At 43.3% G+C, this 23,430-nt stretch overlaps 1 protein-coding gene across 1 annotated transcript; it reads left to right on the top strand.

Annotated features, from left to right (window-relative positions):
- The first annotated feature begins 312 nt into the window (after positions 1-312).
- On the top strand, positions 313-2,752 carry LOC124687293 (chaperone protein dnaJ 10-like). Its single transcript, XM_047221084.1, has 10 exons — positions 313-399; positions 487-546; positions 649-731; positions 842-998; positions 1,166-1,295; positions 1,388-1,546; positions 1,634-1,815; positions 1,973-2,053; positions 2,163-2,288; positions 2,375-2,752. The coding sequence occupies exons 1-10, from the start codon at positions 313-315 to the stop codon at positions 2,447-2,449; spliced, it is 1,140 nt and encodes a 379-aa protein (XP_047077040.1). The 3' UTR covers positions 2,450-2,752.
- The last annotated feature ends 20,678 nt before the right edge of the window (positions 2,753-23,430 follow it).

Here is a 23,430-nt window from a genome sequence, read left to right as displayed (position 1 = left end):
TCCATTCCACCACCACTACGCCGCCCGGCGCGCTCGGCACTTTGTTTAATGCTCCCCTCTGCCTCGCCGCGCTGTGCGTCACTGGAAAGATGGCCCTGTGGCCTGTGGGGGCTCCCCACCTCCTTGCGCCATGAATGATGACCCGCCTTTTCTTTCATCTACCCTTCTTCCTCCACCAGACCACCACTTCGTGTTTCTTTCCACTCCCTTCCATGCTCTCGTGCTGTCTTGCTCCGTTTCCAGAGGCCACCGGACGGCGGACCAGGACCAGGTACTGTTGTCGGCTAAGGAGCTGCGGCGGCGGCGGTTGCCATGTCGAAGGAGACAGAGTACTACGACGCTCTCGGTGTCTGCCCCACAGCCTCCGACGATGAGATCCGCAAGGCCTACTACGTCAAGGTCTGTCCAAGCCTTCCTTGACCACCTACCTTCTCGGTTTCAGCTTGATTATTTCGCTGATCTGCAGATTTCACTTCTGTTCTTCAGGCGAGACAGGTGCATCCTGACAAGAACCCCAATGATCCGCAAGCGGCTGAGAAGTTTCAGGTTCTTTCAACGATTGAAACCAATCAATAACATGTACTTATATGATGGTTTTCATTCAGCGCGTATTCAGCTGAGTTTCCCGTGGTGGTCTCTTGTATGTAGGCTCTTGGAGAGGCCTACCAGGTCCTGAGTGACCCTTTGCAGAGGAAGGCCTACGATGGGTATGGCAAGACAAGCATATCCAAGTAGGTGCCTGACCGAGTTGATCCCAGATGATAGAGAGAAGCTCAGCTCGCCAGCAGCAATTCAAGCTTCACACTGACAACTGAAACAATTTTCGTTTTGTAATTTTCAGGGACAACATTCTGGATGGTGCTGTGCTGTTCACCCTTCTGTTCGGGAGTGAGCTGTTCGAGAACTACGTTGGACATCTTGCAATGGCAACAATGGCTTCCTCAGAGATGGCCAGTGGCGACAATGACAATCCCGAGAAGCTCCAGGATAGACTGAAGGTGGGCACGCATTTTTTATGGATACATTATTGCTCCACACCAATCTTATTTTTTTCCTTTCTTCCAGAGAAGTTTTGGTTGTTGTAACTGTCTGAAGAATGTTGTGGTAGAGTAGCTGGTAGTAGCATTTCCAACTTTCTAACCCTGATCTATTTTGTGTGATGAAGGGTGTGCAAAGGGAACGAGAAGAGAAGCTAGCTAGATTCCTCAAGGAGTTCCTCTCGCAATATGTTCGGGGTGACACCGAAGGATTCGCTCAACGTGCCGAATCTGAGGCAAAGAGGCTCTCCAGCACTTGTCAGTTTCATGATCCCTACAAACTATAGTTATTGTTATCAATCTGTTCTGTGAAAGATTTTCATCTGAATCTAGTGAAATGCCACTGACAGCATCTGCACTAGACATTCTTCGCACCATCGGGTACGTTTACTCTCGACAGGCTGCCAAGGAGCTAGGCAAGAAGGCTATGTACCTTGGAGTTCCATTCCTGACAGAGTGGGTGAGGAACAAGGGCCACCTCTGGAAGTCACAGATCACAGCAGCGAAAGGTGAAAACTTTCGCAAAGCGGGCTGTTATTGTCGTGGTTGTGACCGTTAAATTGCTGACTGATTTGGGGGCAAAAAGAACAATGCAGGAGCCCTGCAGTTGCTGCAGTTGCAAGAGGAGGCATGCCGGCAGAGTGCTAAGGATGGCGGCGCTGCTACCGAGAAGGACGTCGACTTGCAGATGAGGATGAACAAGGACCTGATGATGAGTTCAATTTGGAAGCTGAACGTTGTGGATATTGAAGTGACCCTCTTACATGTCTGCGAAATGGTATTTGTCTTTACTGAGATATCTTGTAAATTTATTACAGTGGTAGACAAATACTTCTAGCGTACTTCGAACAGATACTTTGTCTTCTCTCTCATGTTAAGTTGTTGAAGTGATTCATATATCAAACTGACCTGACAAGTTTTTGACTTCTACTCAGGTGCTGAATGAAAATAATGTCAAGAAAGAGGATCTCAAGACCCGTGCAATTGCCTTAAAAATCCTAGGAAAAGTATTTCAGGTACACTATTTGACATTTTCTTTTGGACAACTTCTGTGCTGCATGTGTTAGTAAACCAATATGATTACATACCATAAGTAAAATCTTTGATTACCTGGAATGTGAATAGAGGGAAAAGGAGGCATTACCAGGGCCATCAAAGCCAACCATTCTCGATGATGACAGCAGCTCAGATGAAAGTTCAGACGAGGACGTATCAAGAACAGTGACATATCGCACTCCTGCAATTACTCAGGCAATTTTTCAATCACTAGAAAAATACATGTATGCATTACACATTCAGATTTTCAGTAAGATAAATTCAGAAATGTTGCGTTACAGGGAATTGGCAGGCTATTTAGATGTTTATGCAACCCAGCATATGATGTTGACGATGACTTCGAGCCCCGTAAATGAGTGATTGAGAAGCATAGATACTGCAAATCCATTTCAAAGCTCCCTGAGTTAATGCGAGATATATGCTTCAGATCAGCTTTGAACGTGCACCATGATCCTTCAATTATCTGCAGGGGCATACATGTATATGCTGCTTCAGCACCGGTGATCAGATCGACAATCCAAACTTTAGATTACCTCCTTTAACATCCCACGAACAGTAGTTTCTTATTTTTATTTTTTGAACTAGATCATATCGTTTGTGCCGTGCTTTCTGTAATTGTCCAGTTTTGGCGTTTCTAAAGAAAATTACAAAGAAGTCCAGGTGGAATTTAATTTTGTTATTCCGAATTGGCATGGGAAGTTTCTGACATAAACAGAACAACAGTGTTTGATCCTGTTATCCTCACACTGTATCGCATATGCATGGATTTATGACTTCAATTATGGAGGCTTATCCATTTATGAATAAAAAAGGTTTTGTGCATCACTCGATACAGAGGCCAGGATCCCCTTCCCCTTTTGAAAAAAAGATGATACACTGCATTTTTGGGAGCATGAACTGGACAGTGATTCCAACTATAAGTTGTTATTATGTGCGCTCGAATAGTTATCCGGCCTAAAAATATTTTCACAGAAGTAAACTTCATGCTTCTGGAGAGGCTAAGGCAACAGAAAAATAATGTATTCAGCTCTTTAGCTGTGATGGTTCGAAATCACGGAGCTGCGATTGGTAGATTGGATGGAAAAGAAATTTAGTTGCTGAAAAGGCATGAATCTCTCCTCTGGGGGGTGACTCAATGCTTACAAAGTATGTACTCACAAGCATGCTGATGTTCCTTCTGTCCTTCTTCGAGTTTCCAGTAGGTGTGCGCAAACTATGTTTTGGTGCTCTCGCTTGAGAAAATTTATGCTTGTAAACTGGGTATCCTTGGTAGCCTAAGAACAAGGGGCCCTCGGCATCCAAACTCTGGAAATTAAAAACAAATGCATTTTGAGTAAGTAGCTCTTTAAGCTGTTGAATGAGAAAGGAGAATGGCAACATTTATTTGAGAATAATACTTGCGAGGAAAGCCATTGTCAGCGATCTTCTAGAAAGGACTTTTGGGTGCGGATGATAGAGTTGTTATTTTTTCCATAAAAGGAATTTTAATGGCTCAATCAGAGCATGAAGGCAGTAACAGAGCACCAATACATTTTTTTAGATCAAAGAAAATTAGTGCCTAATTTTGTTTTGAATGGTCACTGGGGGAGGGATTCCCCACCTTAATATTTCATTCATAGTGGCTCAAAAGCCAGATATTTTACACCAGAGGTACAAGGATCAGAGAGAACGAGGACAGAGGAGAAAGGAGTTCAGCCACGAGAGCTAGGCGTCTCCGTAAAAACATGAAACCCTCAAAATCACGGTGTGTGCCTATTGGGAAACTCGTAACCACCCGTTGTAAGGTTTTTGTAAGCAAGCAACCTATTGTAAAAGTACTAAAAAGCGGTGCTCGGAGTAAGCGAGACAACAATTTTGAAGATTGTCAGATAACTCCTTGCTCCCATGTGCCCTATAGAAGTTTAAACAAAAATACCTCATGCACCATCGATAGTTCAAGTGAGCATCCCCGAGAATGTCAATCTCCACCGTGTTGAGAATTCCTTGACGACGATCTGAGATGACACATACTTTCGTAGAACGCAGTATAACCTTGGTTCTCGAGTGGATGGTTTTGCCGATATGATTAAAAAATGGAATTCTTTTGTTAAAGGAAAAATAGTGCAATAGAGGTTTGGCAGAATAAGATAAGACACTTGAGACGCTTCCTCAAAGGATGGGCACGTCATAGAAGTGGTTTATATAGAAAAGAGAAAGAAAGACTCCTGACTATTATTGATGAGTTAGATGTCAAAGCTGAAACGTGCCCACTTAACATATCCGAAAGTACAATTCTGAGAGATGCAAATGATAAGTTGACAAAATTAAGACGCGAAGAAGAATCGAAATGGGTTCAAAGGGCAGAAGTTAAGCATATTCAGAAGGGGGAAATAACACAAAATATTTTCACCTTATTGCAAATGGAAAGTATAGAAAAAAGAAAATAAAATCCAATTAGAACAAGACCAGGGGACCATAATAGGGAACGGAAATCTGAAAGTATATATCTCTGAATTTTATAAAAAACTATTTGGTGCGCCGGTGCTAAATGGTTTCTCGTTGTGCGAGAATACTATTTCAGACATTCCACAGATTTCTACCGCTGAAAATGAGATTCTCACCGCCTCTTTCAAGGAACGGGAGGTCTTTGAGGCGATATCTCAAATGGAACATAGCAAGGCTCCGGGACCAGACGGGTTCCCAGCTGAGTATATAAAAATATTGGAGCGTGATTAAAGATGACCTTATGGCAATGTTTATACAATTGCAACGAGGAGAGTTTCCATTGTATAAGCTAAACTTTGGGGTGATCACGCTTTTTCGAAAAAGGAAGATGTGGTTCAGATACAACAATACAGACACATATGTCTTCTTAATGTGAGTTTTAAAGTATTCACTAAGGTAGGAACGAACCACATCATAGAGATAGCTCACAAAGTAATTAAACCTACTCAAATTGCTTTCATGCCAGGCTGACACATCCTAGAGGGGGTAGTCGTGCTACATGAAACCATCCACGAGCTTCATAGGAAGAAGATGGATGGGGTGCTATTTAAAATAGATTTTGAAAAGGCTCACAACAAAGTGAAGTGGTATTTTCTTCAATAGTTTCTGCGAATGAAAGGTTTTGATCATAAGTGGTGTGATCTAATCACTAATTTAATTCAAGGAGGATCTACCGGAGTTAAAGTCAATGACGCCATTGACCATTACTTCCAAACAAAGAAGGGTTGCGCCAAGGTGATCCCCTTTCTCCGCTTCTCTTCAATATTATTACGGACATACTAGCTATCCTAATCGCAAGAGCGAAAGAGGATGGGCAAATAGGCCTTACTCCTCATCTAGTTGAGGGCGGGGTTTCTATCTTGCAGTACGCCAACAATACTATTCTTTTCATGGAACACGACCTACAGAAGGCCGTCAACATGAAGTTGATTTTAAGTATCTTTGAACAGCTGTCTGGTTTGAAAATAAGTTTCCACAAAAAATTTCTACTTCGGCAAGGCCAAAGAACTAGAGGCTCGGTACAAAAAAAAATCGAATGTGAGGCTGGTTCTTTATCGTTTAAATACGTAGGTATTCCTATCCACTATAGGAGGTTGCTCAATAAGGAATGAAATCCAGTTGAGAACCGGTTTGAAAAAAAGCTGGGGTGCTGGCAAGGAAGGCTACTCTCATATGGGGACAGACTAGTCTTTATTAATTCCGTTCTCACAAGTTTACTATGTTATCCTTCTTGGAAGTTCCCAAAAGGGTGTTGAAAAGATTGAATTTCTATCGGTCTTGTTTTTTCTGGCAAAATGACCAACACAAACGAAAATACTGATTTACCAAGTGGAATATTGTTTGCCGACCCAAAAAACAAGGGGACCTGCGATTTGAGTTGCTAGATATTAGAAATAGACGTTTGGTAAGCAAATGGCTTTCAAACTTTTTAATGAGGAGGGAGTTTGGCAGGAAATATTGAGAAATAAGTATCCAACTAACTAAACGCTATCACAAGTGACACGAGATCCTCAGATTCTCAGTTCTGGAAGGGTCTTATGAGGGTTAAGAAAGATTTCTTTGAGGGAGGATCTTTGGTTGTAGGAAATGGTCAATCCACTAGATTTTGAGAAGACACATGGTTGGGTGACACCCATTTGGCAGATCAATATTCCTGTTTGGACACTATCGTGCGCCGAAGGAATGTTTTGGTAGCCAATGTGTTAGCAAATAATCCTTTGAATATAGAGTTTAGATGGCTACTTTCTGAACCTAGATGGACAGATTGGTTGCATTTGGTTCAACATCTCATGTTCGTCAATTTAAATGCCGAGGAAGACAATATTGTTTGGAAACTTACTACCTCAGGAGTTTTCTCTGTTAAATCAATGTATGCTGACTTTATGAATGGACACACGGTTTATCTTTAAAAGTATATTTGGAAGTTAAAGGTGCCATTAAATATTAAGATCTTCATGTGGTTCCTACATAGAAAAGTTATCCTTACAAAAGATAATCTGTCTAAACGTAATTGGAATGACTGTAAGAAATGTGTTTTTTGTGACCACGAGGAGTCGATCAACCATTTGTTCTTTGAATGTCCCTTTGCTCGTCTTGTTTGGAGAGTGATGCATTTTACTTTTAATATTGCCCCATAAACAAATTGTACGAATATGTTCGGAAATTGGTTAAATATGGTAGATAAAGATACTAAAGCAGGAATTCGAGTTGGTACTTGTGCTATAGTGTGGTCTTTGTGAAATTATAGAAATGACATGATTTTTAACAGAAAGGGTAATGCTCATTTTCTGCGGGTTATCTGTACGGCTACTCATTGGATCCACTAGTGGTTGTTCCTGCTTCCGGAGGCGCAACATGCGCATATGTACCCGTCTGGAGACAGTTGCATGGGATAACTTCAACTAGCTAGGGTGGCTGACGGCTTTCTATACGAATACAAGATGCATAGGCGACTTGTATTGATTTTATTCTGCTGGTTGATTTTTATGTGCACCTTATGTGACCCATGAGATGTAAACCTATGAGTTACTAAATTATGCAATAAAAAATTGTGTGCATCTATTGATGCAGAGGCTGGGGTCATCCCCATTTCGAGAAAAAAAATCAAAAAACCACTCCTAGTTTATCATTGTTTTCAATCCCAAATAAAGTAGAAGCCATAGGCATTAAATAGTTATTGGCATCATTTGTTATGGCAACCAGTATTGTGCCCTTGAATTGTCCAGTCAAGAAGGTGTCATCGATGGAGACGACTGTCCTACAATGTTCAAAAGTCCGCACACATTTCTCAAATGCCAAAAATGCACGATGAAATACTCAAACTTTTACCATTGTGCAATGTTGTTTTTACCAAAAGGCTCCACCACATGAACCATGCATCGGTTAGTGGCATCAATCGCTCCCAACAACCTAGGAGTCGGTTGTATACTTCCTCCTAATCACCGTAAAACATCTTGAATGCGGCTTGTTTTGCCTTCCATGCATTCCCGTACTACACATTGTAGTGAAAACGGGCTTTCACAAGATCATGGCCGGACTTAATGCTCATTGTTGGAAGTGACACGATGTAGTTGGAAATGTTGTAAGCGAAGAAATCAGAGTTGAGTTGTCAGTGGCCGTACTTCACATCCTTGCCATCAAGATTCTTTCCTCAACAAATGTGAGTTGCTACAAAACTATTTATTTTCCAAGTGGGCCCTCCCTTCAAAGGTCTTGCACGCACAACGCATGAACATCCACCGTCTTCACATTTAACCGTGTAGCGCTTCTTGACGTCTGAGTGAACCATTGTGTACGAGCGATGATGCCTAATCGAGAACTCCTTGATCCATACCTTAAATTCCAACAAGGTTTCGAACGTAAACCCGGGAGTAATCCCATTATTCTTGTGATTCATATCCCGGTGGGAAATTGGCCTATCTCTAAGAACTATACCATTTCCATCATCAACCACAGCTTCGTCCATGAGACTAAGATCACAGAACAATGGTATCTGATTGACGAGGGTGCTCCTCGATAATGCCCACCTTTTGGGGCTTAGGGTTGACGGAATCATGTAGGCTGACACGAGACATCGGATACCAAACAAACGGGGAGAGAGATTTACCCAGGTTCAGGGCCCTTGATGAGGTAAAACCCTTACTTCCTGCTTGTATGATCTTGATTATCGAAATTATCGGGTTACAATGGGGCAGCCAAAGGCTAAGACTATGATCTCATCGAGAAGCTAAGATTTCTAATGACCTAGCTCTAGACTTGCGGTGGTTCTGGCTGCGGTGATTGTTTGTCCCTCGGCAGACCCTCTCCTGGCACTTATATTGCAGGCCAGGTCCCGAGAGTTCTGTTCGAGTTTCGCTAGGTTACAAAGAGTTCTACGTTCTAAACTTTCCTTGTTCTTCATCTTCTTGCCTTGTTCGTCAAGAATATTTCTTTGGAACCGACATAACGGCCCACCTTGGTCGGTGGATGACCTTCATGGGCCCCTGGTTGGGTCGTAGGAGGTAGCATAATATTGGTTACCCGAAGGGTAATGCCCACATCAGTAGCCCCCGAGTGACTGGCCGAAGTAAAAGCTTCGGGCAGGGACTAAAATTGTCTTCTGTCAAACGTCCATAATTGCCGGAAGATCTTAATCTCTTGAAACGGAAAGTTCATTTTTATCGGGTGCGCGTCCAGCGCTCCCGATGGGAGTAGCTCCCGAGTCTAGGCACAGATGCTTGCAACCGTGTGTAGACTCAAGTTGTACCACTCGAATGTTTTCGGTTGTCGATGTTTTCTGCAAGCTATCGCAATCATCCGATATCTTTTTTATATTGGGTCTTCCATAACTTCGAGTAAAGTCATGCCAATTGATAGTAAGTAAGGGATTTGAGTAACGTGCCCAGTTTTGTTCGATAGATCGATGTTGGTTAACTGCCGATATCAAAACAACGTCACTCTACTCAGAATCAAGTCCCCGGGCATGATGCTGGATCTTCTGAAATCTTCGAATCCATAATTCTTATCGGGTGCGCGTCCAGCATTACCGATGGGAGTTGCCCCTGAGTCTAGGGACGGATGCTTGCAACCGTGCATAGACTTAAGTCGAGCAACCTGATGTTATAATTTCCTTCGGATGCTTCATGAAGATTCGATACTTTTAGTGACATCATCAATGACGTCGCCACTACGGCGCTTCGATTGACAAGACGTGACCTGAAGGGCCCACCGTACTTCTACGCGGTCAGTTAGGAATGACTAGTCTTTGCGCGTTGACCGAGGCACCTCCTCGATTTCCGCACGTAATGGGAGTAATGGGCTGCCGTTTTATCTCTCTCCTTGACACGTGTACGACAAGATCTTTTGCCATCTTCCCATGATACCAAAATAACGGCCACGATCCCCAGTCATTCCTCGTTATAAATAGAGGAGCTCCTTTGTTTTCACTTTTTACGCCTCCAATACTGCTCATCTTCTTCCTTCACCCCCTTCTCGCCATTGCTTCTGCCTCCATGAGATTTCCAGCAACCATGGGCAGGAAGAAGGGTGCCACCAGCTCCGGTGCCACCGCAGGCGCAACCAAAGCCAACCTTGACTGGACAGCAACCACCGTCTCCAAGCGCGGGGTGAACAAGATGAGTTCGTTAGGGCTCATCTTTTCTGCCGAATGTGATTTCATTCATCTAGGTTCTGCTTCTCGCCCAAAACCTCCAAAGGGTTTTACCGTCATGTTCGTTGCTTTTCTGCAGTGTGGGCTTTCTCTTCCAGCTCAATAAATTCTTCGTTCTCTCCTTTTTTTTCTACGGAGTTCAGCTCGCAGCAGCTGACTCCTAATTCCATCCTCCACCTCCCGATTTTTATCACCATGTGCGAAGCTTTTCTCGGCATTGACCCCCACTGGGGTCTGTGGAGGAAGATTTTTTATGTTAAACGCCACAATGGCAATGATGGCCCGCATGTGGTCGGCGGTGGCGGCTTCGTCGTCAGGAAGGAAGTTAATTACTTCAACTTCCCGATGAGGGAGTCAGTCCAAGGTTGGCGATAGAAGTGGTTCTACCTTCGGGATATCCCAGCATCAGGCCATCGCTCTAACCTGCCACCATTCGAAGATGTTCTTGCTGTTGTGCCGAAGAAGTCTTGGCAAACACCCTGACGGCTGAGGAGAGCGAAGTAGCCGATCAACTGTATGAAAAGATCTTAGATCTAAAGAGCGCAGGGGTCAAACGATGTGTGGTACTGAAGTAGTCACAATGTTCTTAAAGCGTCGGGTGCAACCAGCAATGTCAAGGGTTCATCAACTCTTGCTATATACTGGTGCCAACGACAAATCGAGGGTCAGCCCGACTGATTTCTCTAAGGAGGATCTTCGGGACGAGGTGCGGCGCCTAACTTGCCTCAGCCAGAGGGATAACATAGCTATGACTTCGGCTCGCCCTCCTCTTGATCTTGAACACCTTCCTTCTGAGGTAATTGTTTTATTTGTCTCTGCATCCGATGTTATTTTTGCTTCTGAATCTAAGATTTGTTATTTTACTTTCGACAGGCTTCTACCGTTGCTCAATGTTATCCACCGACGGAATAGCTCCAAAAGATGATGACGCTTCCGAAGAGACTGAGGATGACCAGAATATTTTTGAGGATAGTGATGCTTTGGGTGATGAAGCTCCTGAAGATGATGCTCTTGTCAAGTCCATGCGACGCAGGAAGATTAATGAAGACCTGATGAGGACAGCAGAGTCGAGTCCTAGCGGATGAGATCACGATGAGGCTGACGCAGTTGCTTCCCCTGCACCTTCCCGAGAGATTTTGGCTCCTCAGGTCGTGAAAAGATGATTGCGCGTAGTTAACACGTCCGTTGGGAACCCCAAGAGGAAGGTATGATGCGCACAGCAGCAAGTTTTCCCTCAGTAAGAAACCAAGGTTTATCGAACCAGGAGGAGTCAAGAAGCACGTCGAAGGTTGATGGCGGCGGGATGTAGTGCGGCGCAACACCAGGGATTCCGGCGCCAACGTGGAACCTGCACAACACAACCAAAGTACTTTGCCCCAACGAAACAGTGAGGTTGTCAATCTCACCGGCTTGCTGTAACAAAGGATTAGATGTATAGTGTGGATGATGATTGTTCGCAGAAAACAGTAGAACAAGTATTGCAGTAGATTGTATTCGATGTAAAAGAATAGGACCGGGGTCCACAGTTCACTAGAGGTGTCTCTCCCATAAGATAAATATCATGTTGGGTGAACAAATTACAGTTGGGCAATTGACAAATAGAGAGGGCATGACCATGCACATACATGATATGATGAGTATTGTGAGATTTAATTGGGCATTACGACAAAGTACATAGACCGCTATCCAGCATGCATCTATGCCTAAAAAGTCCACCTTCGAGTTATCATCCGAACACCTTCCGGTATTAAGTTGCAAACAACGAGACAATTGCATTAAGTATGGTGCGTAATGTAATGAATAACTACATCCTCGGACATAGCATCAATGTTTTATCCCTAGTGGCAACAAGCACATCCACAACCTTAGAACTTTCCATCACTGTCCCAGATTTAATGGAGGCATGAACCCACTATCGAGCATAAATACTCCCTCTTGGAGTTAAGAGTAAAAACTTGGCCGAGCCTCTACTAATAACGGAGAGCATGCAAGATCATAAACAACACATAGGTAATAGATTGATAATCAACATAACATAGTATTCTCTATCCATCGGATCCCAACAAACACAACATATAGCATTACAGATAGATGATCTTGATCATGTTAGGCAGCTCACAAGATCCGACAATGAAGCACATAAGGAGAAGACGACCATCTAGCTACTGCTATGGACCCATAGTCTAGGGGTGAACTACTCACTCATCACTCCGGAGGCGACCATGGCGGTGAAGAGTCCTCCCAGGAGATGATTCCCCTCTCCGGCGAGGTGCCGGAGGCGATCTCCCGAATCCCCCGAGATGGGATTGGTGGCGGCGGCGTCTCGCGGAAGGTTTTCCGTATCGTGGCTCTCGGTGATCGGGGGTTTCGCGACGAAGACTATATGTAGGCGGAAGGGCAGGTAAAGGGGCGTCACGAGGGGCCCACACAACAGGCCGGCGCGGGCCCCTTGCTGGCCGCGCCGCCCTGTTGTGGCGGCGCCTCGTGGCCCCACTTCGTGACTCCTTCGGTCTTCTGGAAGCTTCGTGGAAAAATAGGCCCCTGGGCGTTGATTTCGTCCAATTCCGAGAATATTTCCTAACTAGGATTTCTGAAACCAAAAACAGCAAAACGAGCAATCGGCTCTTCGGCATCTCGTTAATAGGTTAGTGCCGAGAAAATGCATAAATATGACATAAAGTATGCATAAAACATGTAGATATCATCAATAATGTGGCATGGAACATAAGAAATTATCGATACGTCGGAGACGTATCGGCATCCCCAAGCTTAGTTCTGCTCGTCCCGAGCAGGTAAACGATAACAAAGATAATTTCTGGAGTGACATGCCATCATAACCTTGATCATACTATTGTAAGCATATGTAATGAATGCAGCGATCAAAACAATGGTAAATGACATGAGTAAACAAATGAATCATAAAGCAAAGACTTTTCATGAATAGTACTTTCAAGACAAGCATCAATAAGTCTTGCATAAGAGTTAACTCATCAAGCAATAAATCAAAGTAAAGGTATTGAAGCAACACAAAGGAAGATTAAGTTTCAGCGGTTGCTTTCAACTTATAACATGTATATCTCATGGATATTGTCAATGTAAAGTAATATAATAATTGCAATATGCAAGTATGTAGGAATCAATGCACAGTTCACACAAGTGTTTGCTTCTTGAGGTGGAGAGATAGGTGAACTCGACTCAACATAAAAGTAAAAGAAAGGCCCTTCGCGAGAGGGAAGCATTGATTGCTATGTTTGTGCTAGAGCTTTGGTTTTGAAAACAAGAAACAATTTTGTCAACGGTAGTAATAAAGCATATGTATCATGTAAATTATATCTTACAAGTTGCAAGCCTCATGCATAGTATACTAATAGTGCCCGCACCTTGTCCTAATTAGCTTGGATTCTTGGGATTGTCATCGCAATACACATGTTTTAACCAAGTGTCACAAAGGGGTACCTCTATGCCGCTCTGTACAAAGGTCTAAGGAGAAAGTTCGCATTGGATTTCTCGCTTTTGATTATTCTCAACTTAGACATCCATCACAGGGACAACATAGACAACAGATAATGGACTCCTCTTTAATGCATAAGCATGTAGCAACAATTAATGTTCTCATATGAGATTGAGGATATATGTCCAAAACTGAAACTTCCACCATGGATCATGGCTTTAGTTAGCGGCCCAATGTTCTTCTCTAACATTATGCATGCTCTAACCATTAAATGAGTGGTAAATCTCCCTTACTTCAGACAAGACGAACATGCATAGCAACTCACATGATATTCAACAAAGAGTAGTTGATGGCGTCCCCCAGTAAACATGGTTATCGCACAACAAGCAACTTAATAAGAGATAAAGTGCATAAGTACATATTCAATACCACAATAGTTTTTAAGCTATTTGTCCCATGAGCTATATATTGCAAAGGTAAAGAATGGAAATTTTAAAGGTAGCACTCAAGCAATTTACTTTGGAATGGCGGATAAATACCATGTAGTAGGTAGGTATGGTGGACACAAATGGCATAGTGGTTGGCTCAAGGATTTTGGATGCATGAGAAGTATTCCCTCTCGATACAAGGTTTAGGCTAGCAAGGTTATTTGAAACAAACACAAGGATGAACCGGTGCAGCAAAACTCACATAAAAGACATATTGTAAACATTATAAGACTCTACACCGTCTTCCTTGTTGTTCAAACTCAATACTAGAAATTATCTAGACTTTAGAGAGACCAATTATGCAAACCAAATTTTAGCAAGCTCTATATATTTCTTCATTAGTAGGTGCAAAGTATATGATGCAAGAGCTTAAACATGAGCACAACAATTTCCAAGTATCAAATTATTCAAGACATTTTAGAATTACTACATGTAGCATTTCCCGATTCCAACCATATAACAATTTAACGAAGAAGATTCAACCTTCGCCATGACTACTATGAGTAAAGCCTAAGGACATATTTGTCCATATGCAACAGCGGAGCGTGTCTCTCTCCCACACAATGAATGCTAGGATCCATTTTATTCGAACAAAACAAAAACAAAAATAAACCGACGCTCCAAGCAAAACACATAAGATGTGATGGAATAAAAATATAGTTTCAGGGGAGGAACCTGATAATGTTGTTGATGAAGAAGGGGATGCCTTGGGAATCACCAAGCTTAGACGCTTGAGTCTTCTTGAAATATGCAGGGGTGAACCACCGGGGCATCCCCAAGCTTAGAGCTTTCACTCTCCTTGATCATATTGTATCATCTCCCTCTCTTGATCCTTGAAAACTTCCTCCACACCAAACTCAAAACAACTCATTAGAGGGTTAGTGCACAATTAAAATTTACATGTTCAGAGGTGACATAATCATTCTTAACACTTCCGGACATTGCACAAAGCTACTGAAAGTCAATGGAATAGAAAAATCCATCAAGCATATCAAAACAGACAATGCGAAATAAAAGGCAGAATCTGTCAAAACAGAACAGTTCGTAAAGACGAATTTTATTGAGGCACCAGACTTGCTCAGATGAAAATGCTCAAATTGAATGAAAGTTGCGTACATATATGAGGATCACTCACGTAAATTGGCATAATTTTCTGAGTTACCTACAGAGAATTAGGCCCAGATTCGTGACAGCAAAGAAATCTGTTTCTGCGCAGTGATCCAAATCTAGTATGAACCTTACTATCAAAGACTTTACTTGGCACAACAATGCACAAAACTAAGATAAGGAGAGGTTGCTACAGTAGTAAACAACTTCCAAGACTCAAATATAAAATAAAAGTACTGTAGTAAAAACATGGGTTGTCTCCCATAAGCGCTTTTCTTTAACGCCTTTCAGCTAGACGCAGAAAGTGTATATCAAGTATTATCAAGAGATGATGCATCGACAGCGGGGTTTGGAGTTTTCTCAACCATGCATAGTATTTTTGATACATAGGTTTCAGCGGCTCCCTTTTCATTAGTCTTGGGCTTGCTACTCTCATCAAACAAATTTTCAGGGAACAAGCCAAGCATAATTATCATCTAGAGCTTCATGCATCGCTAGGAGCTTACATGGTATTGGTGCTTTAATCTCCCCACCATCATTAACACTATTAGTGTACTTAATTCTATCCATATCCATTTTTTCAAGTGTTCTTTTAAAATCGGTGATCGTACCAAGCCTCTCATGCTTACTAAAAACTTTTCTAGCTTCTTTAGCTATATCCGCAAATTCTCGCACTAAGACTTTTAGAACAAAATCTCTCTTCTCTCCCCGCTCCATATCGGAAAGTGTAAGAAACATGTGTTGTATCATGGGGTTGAGACTAATAAATCTAGCTTCCATCATGCGTACCAAACAAACAGAGACATCTTCATAAGTAGGGACAGCTTTTGCAAGGGGTATATCTTTAAGATCTTCATGCATACTAACATGGGTGAAAAATTCTTCTATATTATCTCTTCCAATTATAGACCCTTGTCCCACAGGTATATATTTTACAGTAAAATTAAAAGGAAACATGTTGAAATAAGTAAAGCAAATGCAAGTAACTAATTTTTTTTTGTGTTTTGATATAAAGTGCAAGACAGTAAATAAAGTAAAGCTAGCAACTAATTTTTTTGTGTTTTGATATAATGCAGCAAACAAGAAAGTAAATAAAATAAAGCAAGACAAAAACAAAGTAAAGAGATTGGATTGTGGAGACTCCCCTTGCAGCGTGTCTTGATCTCCCCGGCAACGGCGCCATAAAAAGAGCTTGATTGCGCGTAGTTAACACGTCCGTTGGGAACCCCAAGAGGAAGGTATGATGCGCACAGCAGCAAGTTTTCCCTCGACAAGAAACCAAGGTTTATCGAACCAGGAGGAGTCAAGAAGCACGTCCAAGGTTGATGGCGGCGGGATGTAGTGCGGCGCAACACCAGGGATTCCGGCGCCAATGTGGAACCTGCACAACACAACCAAAGTACTTTGCCCCAACGAAACAGAGTGAGGTTGTCAATCTCACCGGCTTGCTGTAACAAAGGATTAGATGTATAGTGTGGATGATGATTGTTTGCGGAAAACGAGTAGAACAAGTATTGCGATGAGATTGTATTCGATGTAAAAGAATAGGACTGGGGTCCACAGTTCACTAGAGGTGTCTCTCCAATAAGATAAATAGCATGTTGGGTGAAGAAATTACGAGTTGGGCAATTGACAAATAGAGAGGGCATGACCATGCACATACATGATATGATGAGTATTGTGAGATTTAATTGGGCATTACGACAAAGTACATAGACCGCTATCCAGACATGCATCTATGCCTAAAAAGTCCACCTTCGAGGTTATCATCCGAACCCCTTCCGGTATTAAGTTGCAAACAACGAGACAATTGCATTAAGTATGGTGCGTAATGTAATCAATAACTACATCCTCGGACATAGCATCAATGTTTTATCCCTAGTGGCAACAGCACATCCACAACCTTAGAACTTTCCATCACTCGTCCCAGATTTAATGGAGGCATGAACCCACTATCGAGCATAAATACCCCCTCTTGGAGTTAAGAGTAAAAACTTGGCCGAGCCTCTACTAATAACGGAGAGCATGCAAGATCATAAACAACACATAGGTAATAGATTGATAATCAACATAACATAGTATTCTCTATCCATCGGATCCCAACAAACACAACATATAGCATTACGGATAGATGATCTTGATCATGTTAGGCAGCTCACAAGATCCGACAATGAAGCACATAAGGAGAAGACGACCATCTAGCTACTCGCTATGGACCCATAGTCCAGGGGTGAACTACTCACTCATCACTCCGGAGGCGACCATGGCGGTGAAGAGTCCTCCGGGAGATGATTCCCCTCTCCGGCAGGGTGCCGGAGGCGATCTCCTGAATCCCCCGAGATGGGATTGGCGGCGGCGGCGTCCCTGGAAGGTTTTCCGTATCGTGGCTCTCGGTGCGGGGGGTTCGCGACGAAGACTATATGTAGGCGGAAGGGCAGGTAAAGGGGCGTCACGAGGGGCCCACACAACAGGCCGGCGCGGGCCCCTGCGCTGGCCGCGCCGCCCTGTTGTGGCGGCGCCTCGTGGCCCCACTTCGTGACTCCTTCCGGTCTTCCGGAAGCTTCGTGGAAAAATAGGCCCCCGGGCGTTGATTTCGTCCAATTCCAAGAATATTTCCTAACTAGGATTTACTGAAACCAAAAACAGCGAAAAACAACAAGCTGGCTCTTCGGCATCTCGTTAATAGGTTAGTGCCGGAAAATGCATAAATATGACATAAAGTATGCATAAAACATGTAGATATCATCAATAATGTGGCATGGAACATAAGAAATTATCGATACGTCGGAGACGTATCAAAAGACCATCAAGACTCTTCACCAAAGAAGATGACTTGGAGTCGATTTCGTAAGTTTTCTTTTATTTATTTTTTACTTGCACTTAGCTTCTTTCGGCTTTACTGAATTCATTTCTTCTTTATCCAGCTCTGAAGATGATGACGACGTTCCTCTTTCAAAGAGGGCAAAAGTATTATCTGACAAGGCAGAGTCTGCAAAGGAATCAATGCCTTCGACTGCTGGAAATGATCGGATGGCCACTCCTCCGCCAAGAACAGTCGTGGCCAAAGTTCCTCTTTGATAGTTAATCCTTCAGCAAGCGCCTCCGCTCCTTCATCTTCGCGTGATCATGTAAGCATCTCTTTTTCAGTAGACAGTATCCAGCGTAGTATCCACCAGCCCCTGAGCCGATGATTGGCTCTTTGAAGAAAGCCAAGTATAGGTTAAGATATGCTCGTTGTATATTCTTACATAATCCTTCGATTCCCTTGCTGCAGCCAATTTATGCCGCAGTTGATGTCGATTCCCTTGATACATTCACTCGACTTGAGTCATAAAACGCCAACTTCGCAAGGTACGTTAAAACTTCGGCTGATCAAGTGCTAGAAGCTAACATGCTAGCAGCCGAAGCGCAAAGTGAAAACACATGCCTAAAGGACGAACTAAAGAAGTTGAAGATTAAGATGAAGGAGGAACAAGAGGCAAGGCACAAGGCTTTTGTTGAAGATGACGATAAGGAAGGTGCCCTCCACAAGTCCATTGGAAATTTGTTAAGTAAGATTTCTTCATGCTTGTATGCTTCTTTTTCAGAATACTTTACTGTTTGTAATGAGTTGTTTTTCCATGATATTCTAGGTACTGCCGATATGCTCGTCGGCCAAGTACGAACAAGCTTCGAGTGGACTCGATGTCGGATGCTCTTACATTTGCGGCCGAGGTCTAGCAAGCAGATCCAAGATCTCTTGAAGAAGACCAAAGGGGCTTTGTCGAGATTATTCTCGATGATGTTCCTGAAGCTGGAACAGAACAAGAGTCTAGGAGAAATGGCAGATACTTTCTTCATCGACTCCTCTGACGTTATCGAGGTATTGAAGCGACGTTGTCGTCTTTATGGAGCAGTCCTTACTTTCTAACTTTTTATGGGGCATGGACTTGGTTCTGGGGTGGAGAAACTATCCGAAGCTTTACCAGTGGATGCCAATGATTGTCTTGTCGACCTTGAGCCTTTCAAGGAGCCCTCATTGTCGTGTGCCAATCAGCTCCTTAGATTAGTTGATGAAGACAAGAAGAAAGCTGCATCTAGAGCTGCACCAAGTTCATCGGCACAAACTTGAACAAGCCTGGCCTACTAATTTTTTAGTTGTAACTCCAAATACATTCGACCTTTGCTCTGTAATTAATTAGGCTGACTTTGTTGTTGGCACTTGACTTTCATCGTATCCTTTTAAATGAAACACTTTGCTGGCTCCCGATGGGAGTTTTTCTACATTCGATGATTTTCTGAATATGTATGTTAAATATTTTGTTGCAGACTCCTTCGACTTCTTCCCGAATCGAGAGTTCTCTGAATTCCTCTGCTATTGATGAATCAGAACTTGTGGGTCACCTGCGCGAACAAATTTCCCGATTGAATAAAGATATAAGCTGGTCTTCATACTATGGCAGCATTGGTGAAAAAGAAGAGCGAAATTGTTTGCTGCTGGTCGAACAACATGCTTTAGATCATCTCCGTGTGGCTACTGCGAGATCTTAAGACATGTAAGCGTTAGCCACCTCTTTTTTTTGTTTCACGGATACTTTCGTAAATGATCTTACTGCTAACTTGCTTTTTGTCTTCAAAATTCGTTGCTTCCGATGAATCAGAAGAAAATAAGCGGATCCATGAGAAGATTGCAGCAATGACCGACATTACTCTCCCAAAGTGTGAACTGTGGTCAAATAGATCAAAGGCTGTAATCGTGAAGAAGTTCGAGTATCGAGCTGAGAAAGTTCATTATTACTTCAACAAGTACCATGCTCATCTAACCATGGTATGGAAAACCATGTTTCCTTTGGATCCAACACCCGAGACTTTGTCTTCTTTATTCAACCGATTCAAGACTCCAATTAGAATTCAATCTTTGGTGCGCAAAGAACTTCTTGTTGAGCCGAGCTTGCACTTGCTTCGTTTTAGCATGTCATCCGACCATGGATTTAGAATCCATAGCCAATGCTAATGTGAGATTAGATCAATATTATCCCATAGCTAGTCATCCTGCTCATATTATTATTTCTAGGATGGAGGCAAGTACCAAAAGAGATTCGAAGAATCAAGAAGATCAAGGGACCTTGCCACAATAGAAATTCTTTAAGTATTCTTGTACGTAGTGAGATTTTGTAAGGAATCTCTCCCTTTTAAGATAACCTTCGTTGCAAAGAGTAATATTGTATGCATTTAATGTTCTTTTTAAACATCATTATGAATAGTTGAACCATAAGTCCAGCCGAAATATTTTGTCGAAAGAAACTAAGTGGTCAGATCAGCTTGCTCACTCGACGACCCCGTAGTAATCGCAATTTTTGCGGAGTCGCTTGTATGTTTTGTAAGAGCGACACCCTTCGAGTAAACGAGGGAATTATACGCTTTTTATTCGGCTTCGTAACACGGTGCACCGGTATGAGCCTTTCGTATGTTGTATTTTTTCCATCAGTTCACGACACTCGCAAAGCTTTTTTGAGGCTTGGATGGAATTTATTTTGGATAAAGACTTATTTTTTCTAAGTATTGTCGGAAAAAATCATGATACGTCGATAACCATAGCTCCCGATGGAAGTAGTAGTTAATGACGATATTGTAATAATTCTTTGCAGCCCCCGAGTATTGCCGGGTAAGATATGATGCGTAGTTAGCCGGAGCTCCCGATGGAAGTAGTAGTCGATAAAGAATCTCGAACATTTGTTGGAGTGAAGAGATAATAATATAAGTTGAACCAGAAGTTTTATTCATAGTACGTAACTGGCTAAGAAGCCTTTATGCAAAAAGGAAAAAGATCGAGTCCTACGCATAAAATCGTCACAAGTGTGCGACGTTCCATGGGTTCCCAACATCTTTTCCCGATGTAGGATTCTTGAGGCAATAAGCTCCTCCTGGTATAACTTCAATGATGATGAACGGTCCTTCCCATGGAGATTCAAGTTTCAAGGTTCTTTCTTGTTTCAGCCGGTAGTACTAGGTCACCAATGCCGAAACTTCAAGTGCGAACTCTTCGGCTGTGGTAATTCCGTATCGCCTGCTTGATATATTGCTGTTCTTGCTAAGGCAATGTCTCGAGCCTCATCAGAGAAGATACACAACATCTTGCGAGTGCTTGAACGAGAGGCTGTCTCTCTATACGTAGTCACCGAGGCGCTTCAAAGCGAACATCGGCGGGTAGAAGCTGCTTCGGCTCCATAGACAAGGAAGAACGGATGGTAATTCTTCGACCTAAGCTCCATCTGCACCCGTAAGGCGCTTTTTGATGTCATCGCATATTAGGCCATTGATCCTTTCTACTTGCCCATTGGTGCGGGGATGTGCAACCGAAGCAAATTTGAGCTTGATACCATTGCTTGTTGCGGAAGTGATGGAATTCCTTAGAATCAAAGTTGGTTCAGTTGTACGTAATGATGCTATGAGGCACACCAAAACAATAAGTTATTACTTTGAAGAATTTGACAGCAGTTTTGGCTGTCTGATTGGTGACTAGTATGGCCTCGATCCATTTGGTGAATTTGTCAACTGCCACCAATAGATGAGTATGACCACCATACGTTGATTTCGGCAGTGGACCAACTTGGTCAAGTCCCCATTGCGCAAAGGGCCAGGCCAAAGGTATTTTCATTAGGTCTGTGGCAGGTGCATGTGGTTTTGGTGCAAAACGTTGGTAAGGATCACACTTCCGAACTAAGTCTCTTGCATCGGCTGCTGCTGCTGGCCAATGAAACCCAGCTCTGAAAGCTTTAGCCACAAGTGCTCTCTCGCTTGCATGATGACCACAACTCCCTTCATGTATTTCTCGCAGCGAGCTTTTTCCATCGTTGATGGCGATGCACCGTTGGAAGATGCCGAGAGATGCTTCGCTTATAAAGGTCACCATCCACTATGACAAAAAGTCTTAGATCGTCGTACGATTAGTCTAGCTTCCGTTGGATCGTCCGGCCAATCGCTGCTCCATCAAATATGCCGAGAAAAGGTTCGGTCCATAAAGGCTCAAGAAGAAGAACTTGTTGTTTAGATTTATCGGTAATATCTTCGGCAGCCTCCTGGAGCGTAGCCCGGGTCGATGAACGATACTTACCGGAGGTGCCGAAGTTTTTACTTTAATGGATCTTTGAGTAATTACTTCATAGAAGACTCCATCTGGAATAGAAGAGCATGTAGAGCCGATATTAGCCAAATCGCCGGCTTCCTCGTTGCTAGCTCTGCCGATGTGTTTTAACTCGCAGCCTTCAAACTTAGCTTCCATCGATTGATACAACTGACGATAAGCAATCATATTGTCGCTCATAGCGTCGCATAAATTCATCGGCTCACTGAACCACGAGATTTGAATCTTCGTACATATCCAGACGAGTAGCTCCACATGCTTTGGCCATACGCATCCCGTGTAGTAATGCTTCGTATTCTTCTTCATTATTTGTTGGTAATGAGAAATTCATCCTTAGAACATATCTCATTTTGTCTCCTTGCGATGAGATTAACACTACTCCAGCCCCTGCGCCTATCGAAAGATCGAGATGTCGCCTAGAGGGGGGGTGAATAGGCAATTAAAAACTCTTGCGGATTTGTCTTGTAAGAATGCGGAATTAAACTAACATTTAGTTTACAAGAACAAACCCTAAATATGCTAAGCTCAACTAAGTGTAACAATAGCAACTAGAGCTAAGCAAGATAGGCACAAGATATATGTAGCACAAGTGATAGCAAGATATATGTACTTCAAGCACGATGGCTATCACAAGGAAAGAGAGCTCGGGTATAGAAATAACCGAGGCACGCGGAGACGAGGATGTATTCTCGTGTTCTCTTCCTTTGCAAGAAGGTACGTAACGTTTGGAGGAGTGGAGGTCCCACGAAGGATTCCCCGCGCCACGAAGGCTCACCCTATTCTCCGAACCACACCCACAAAGGATAATGGCCCTTTCCTTATGGTTAGCTTTTCCTCCGCTCCGGAGATGGCAAGCTCCACAACCACTTCACAAGCTCCACGAAGGAGAAGCCCGGGCCTCTTCACAATCTTCTTGAAGAGATCACCGGAGCACCAACCGCCAAGCCAACTGATACGTCTCCGACGTATCGATAATTTCTTATGTTCTATGCCATATTATTGATGATACCTACATGTTTTATGCACACTTTATGTCATATTCGTGCATTTTCTGGAACTAACCTATTAACAAGATGCCGAAGTGCCAATTCTTTGTTTCTACGCTGTTTTTGGTTTCAGAAATCCTAGTAACGAAATATTCTCGGAATTGGACGAAACGAAGACCCGGGGGCCTATTTCGCCACGAACCTTCCGAGAAAACCGAAGAGCATACGAAGTGGGGCCACGAGGTGTCCAAACCACAAGGCGGCGCGGCCAAGGGGGCCGCGCCGCCCTGTGGTGTGGGCCCCTCGTCGCCCCGACTCGCCCTTCCGCCTACTTAAAGCCTCCGTCGCGAAACCCCCGATGCAAAAAAAAAACCACGATACGGAAAACCTTGCGAGACGCCGCCGCCGCCAATCCCATCTCGGGGGATTCGGAGATCTCCTCCGGCACCCTCGCCGGAGAGGGGATTCATCTCCGGGAGGACTCTACGCCGCCATGGTCGCCTCCGGAGTGATGAGTGAGTAGTTCACCCCTGAACTATGGGTCCATAG

Source organism: Lolium rigidum, chromosome 2 (genome assembly GCF_022539505.1).
Source record: "Lolium rigidum isolate FL_2022 chromosome 2, APGP_CSIRO_Lrig_0.1, whole genome shotgun sequence".
In the NCBI taxonomy this organism is placed as follows: domain Eukaryota; kingdom Viridiplantae; phylum Streptophyta; class Magnoliopsida; order Poales; family Poaceae; genus Lolium; species Lolium rigidum.
The sequence above is the reverse complement of the archived record's forward strand: the minus strand, read 5'-3'. Positions and strand labels throughout refer to the sequence as shown.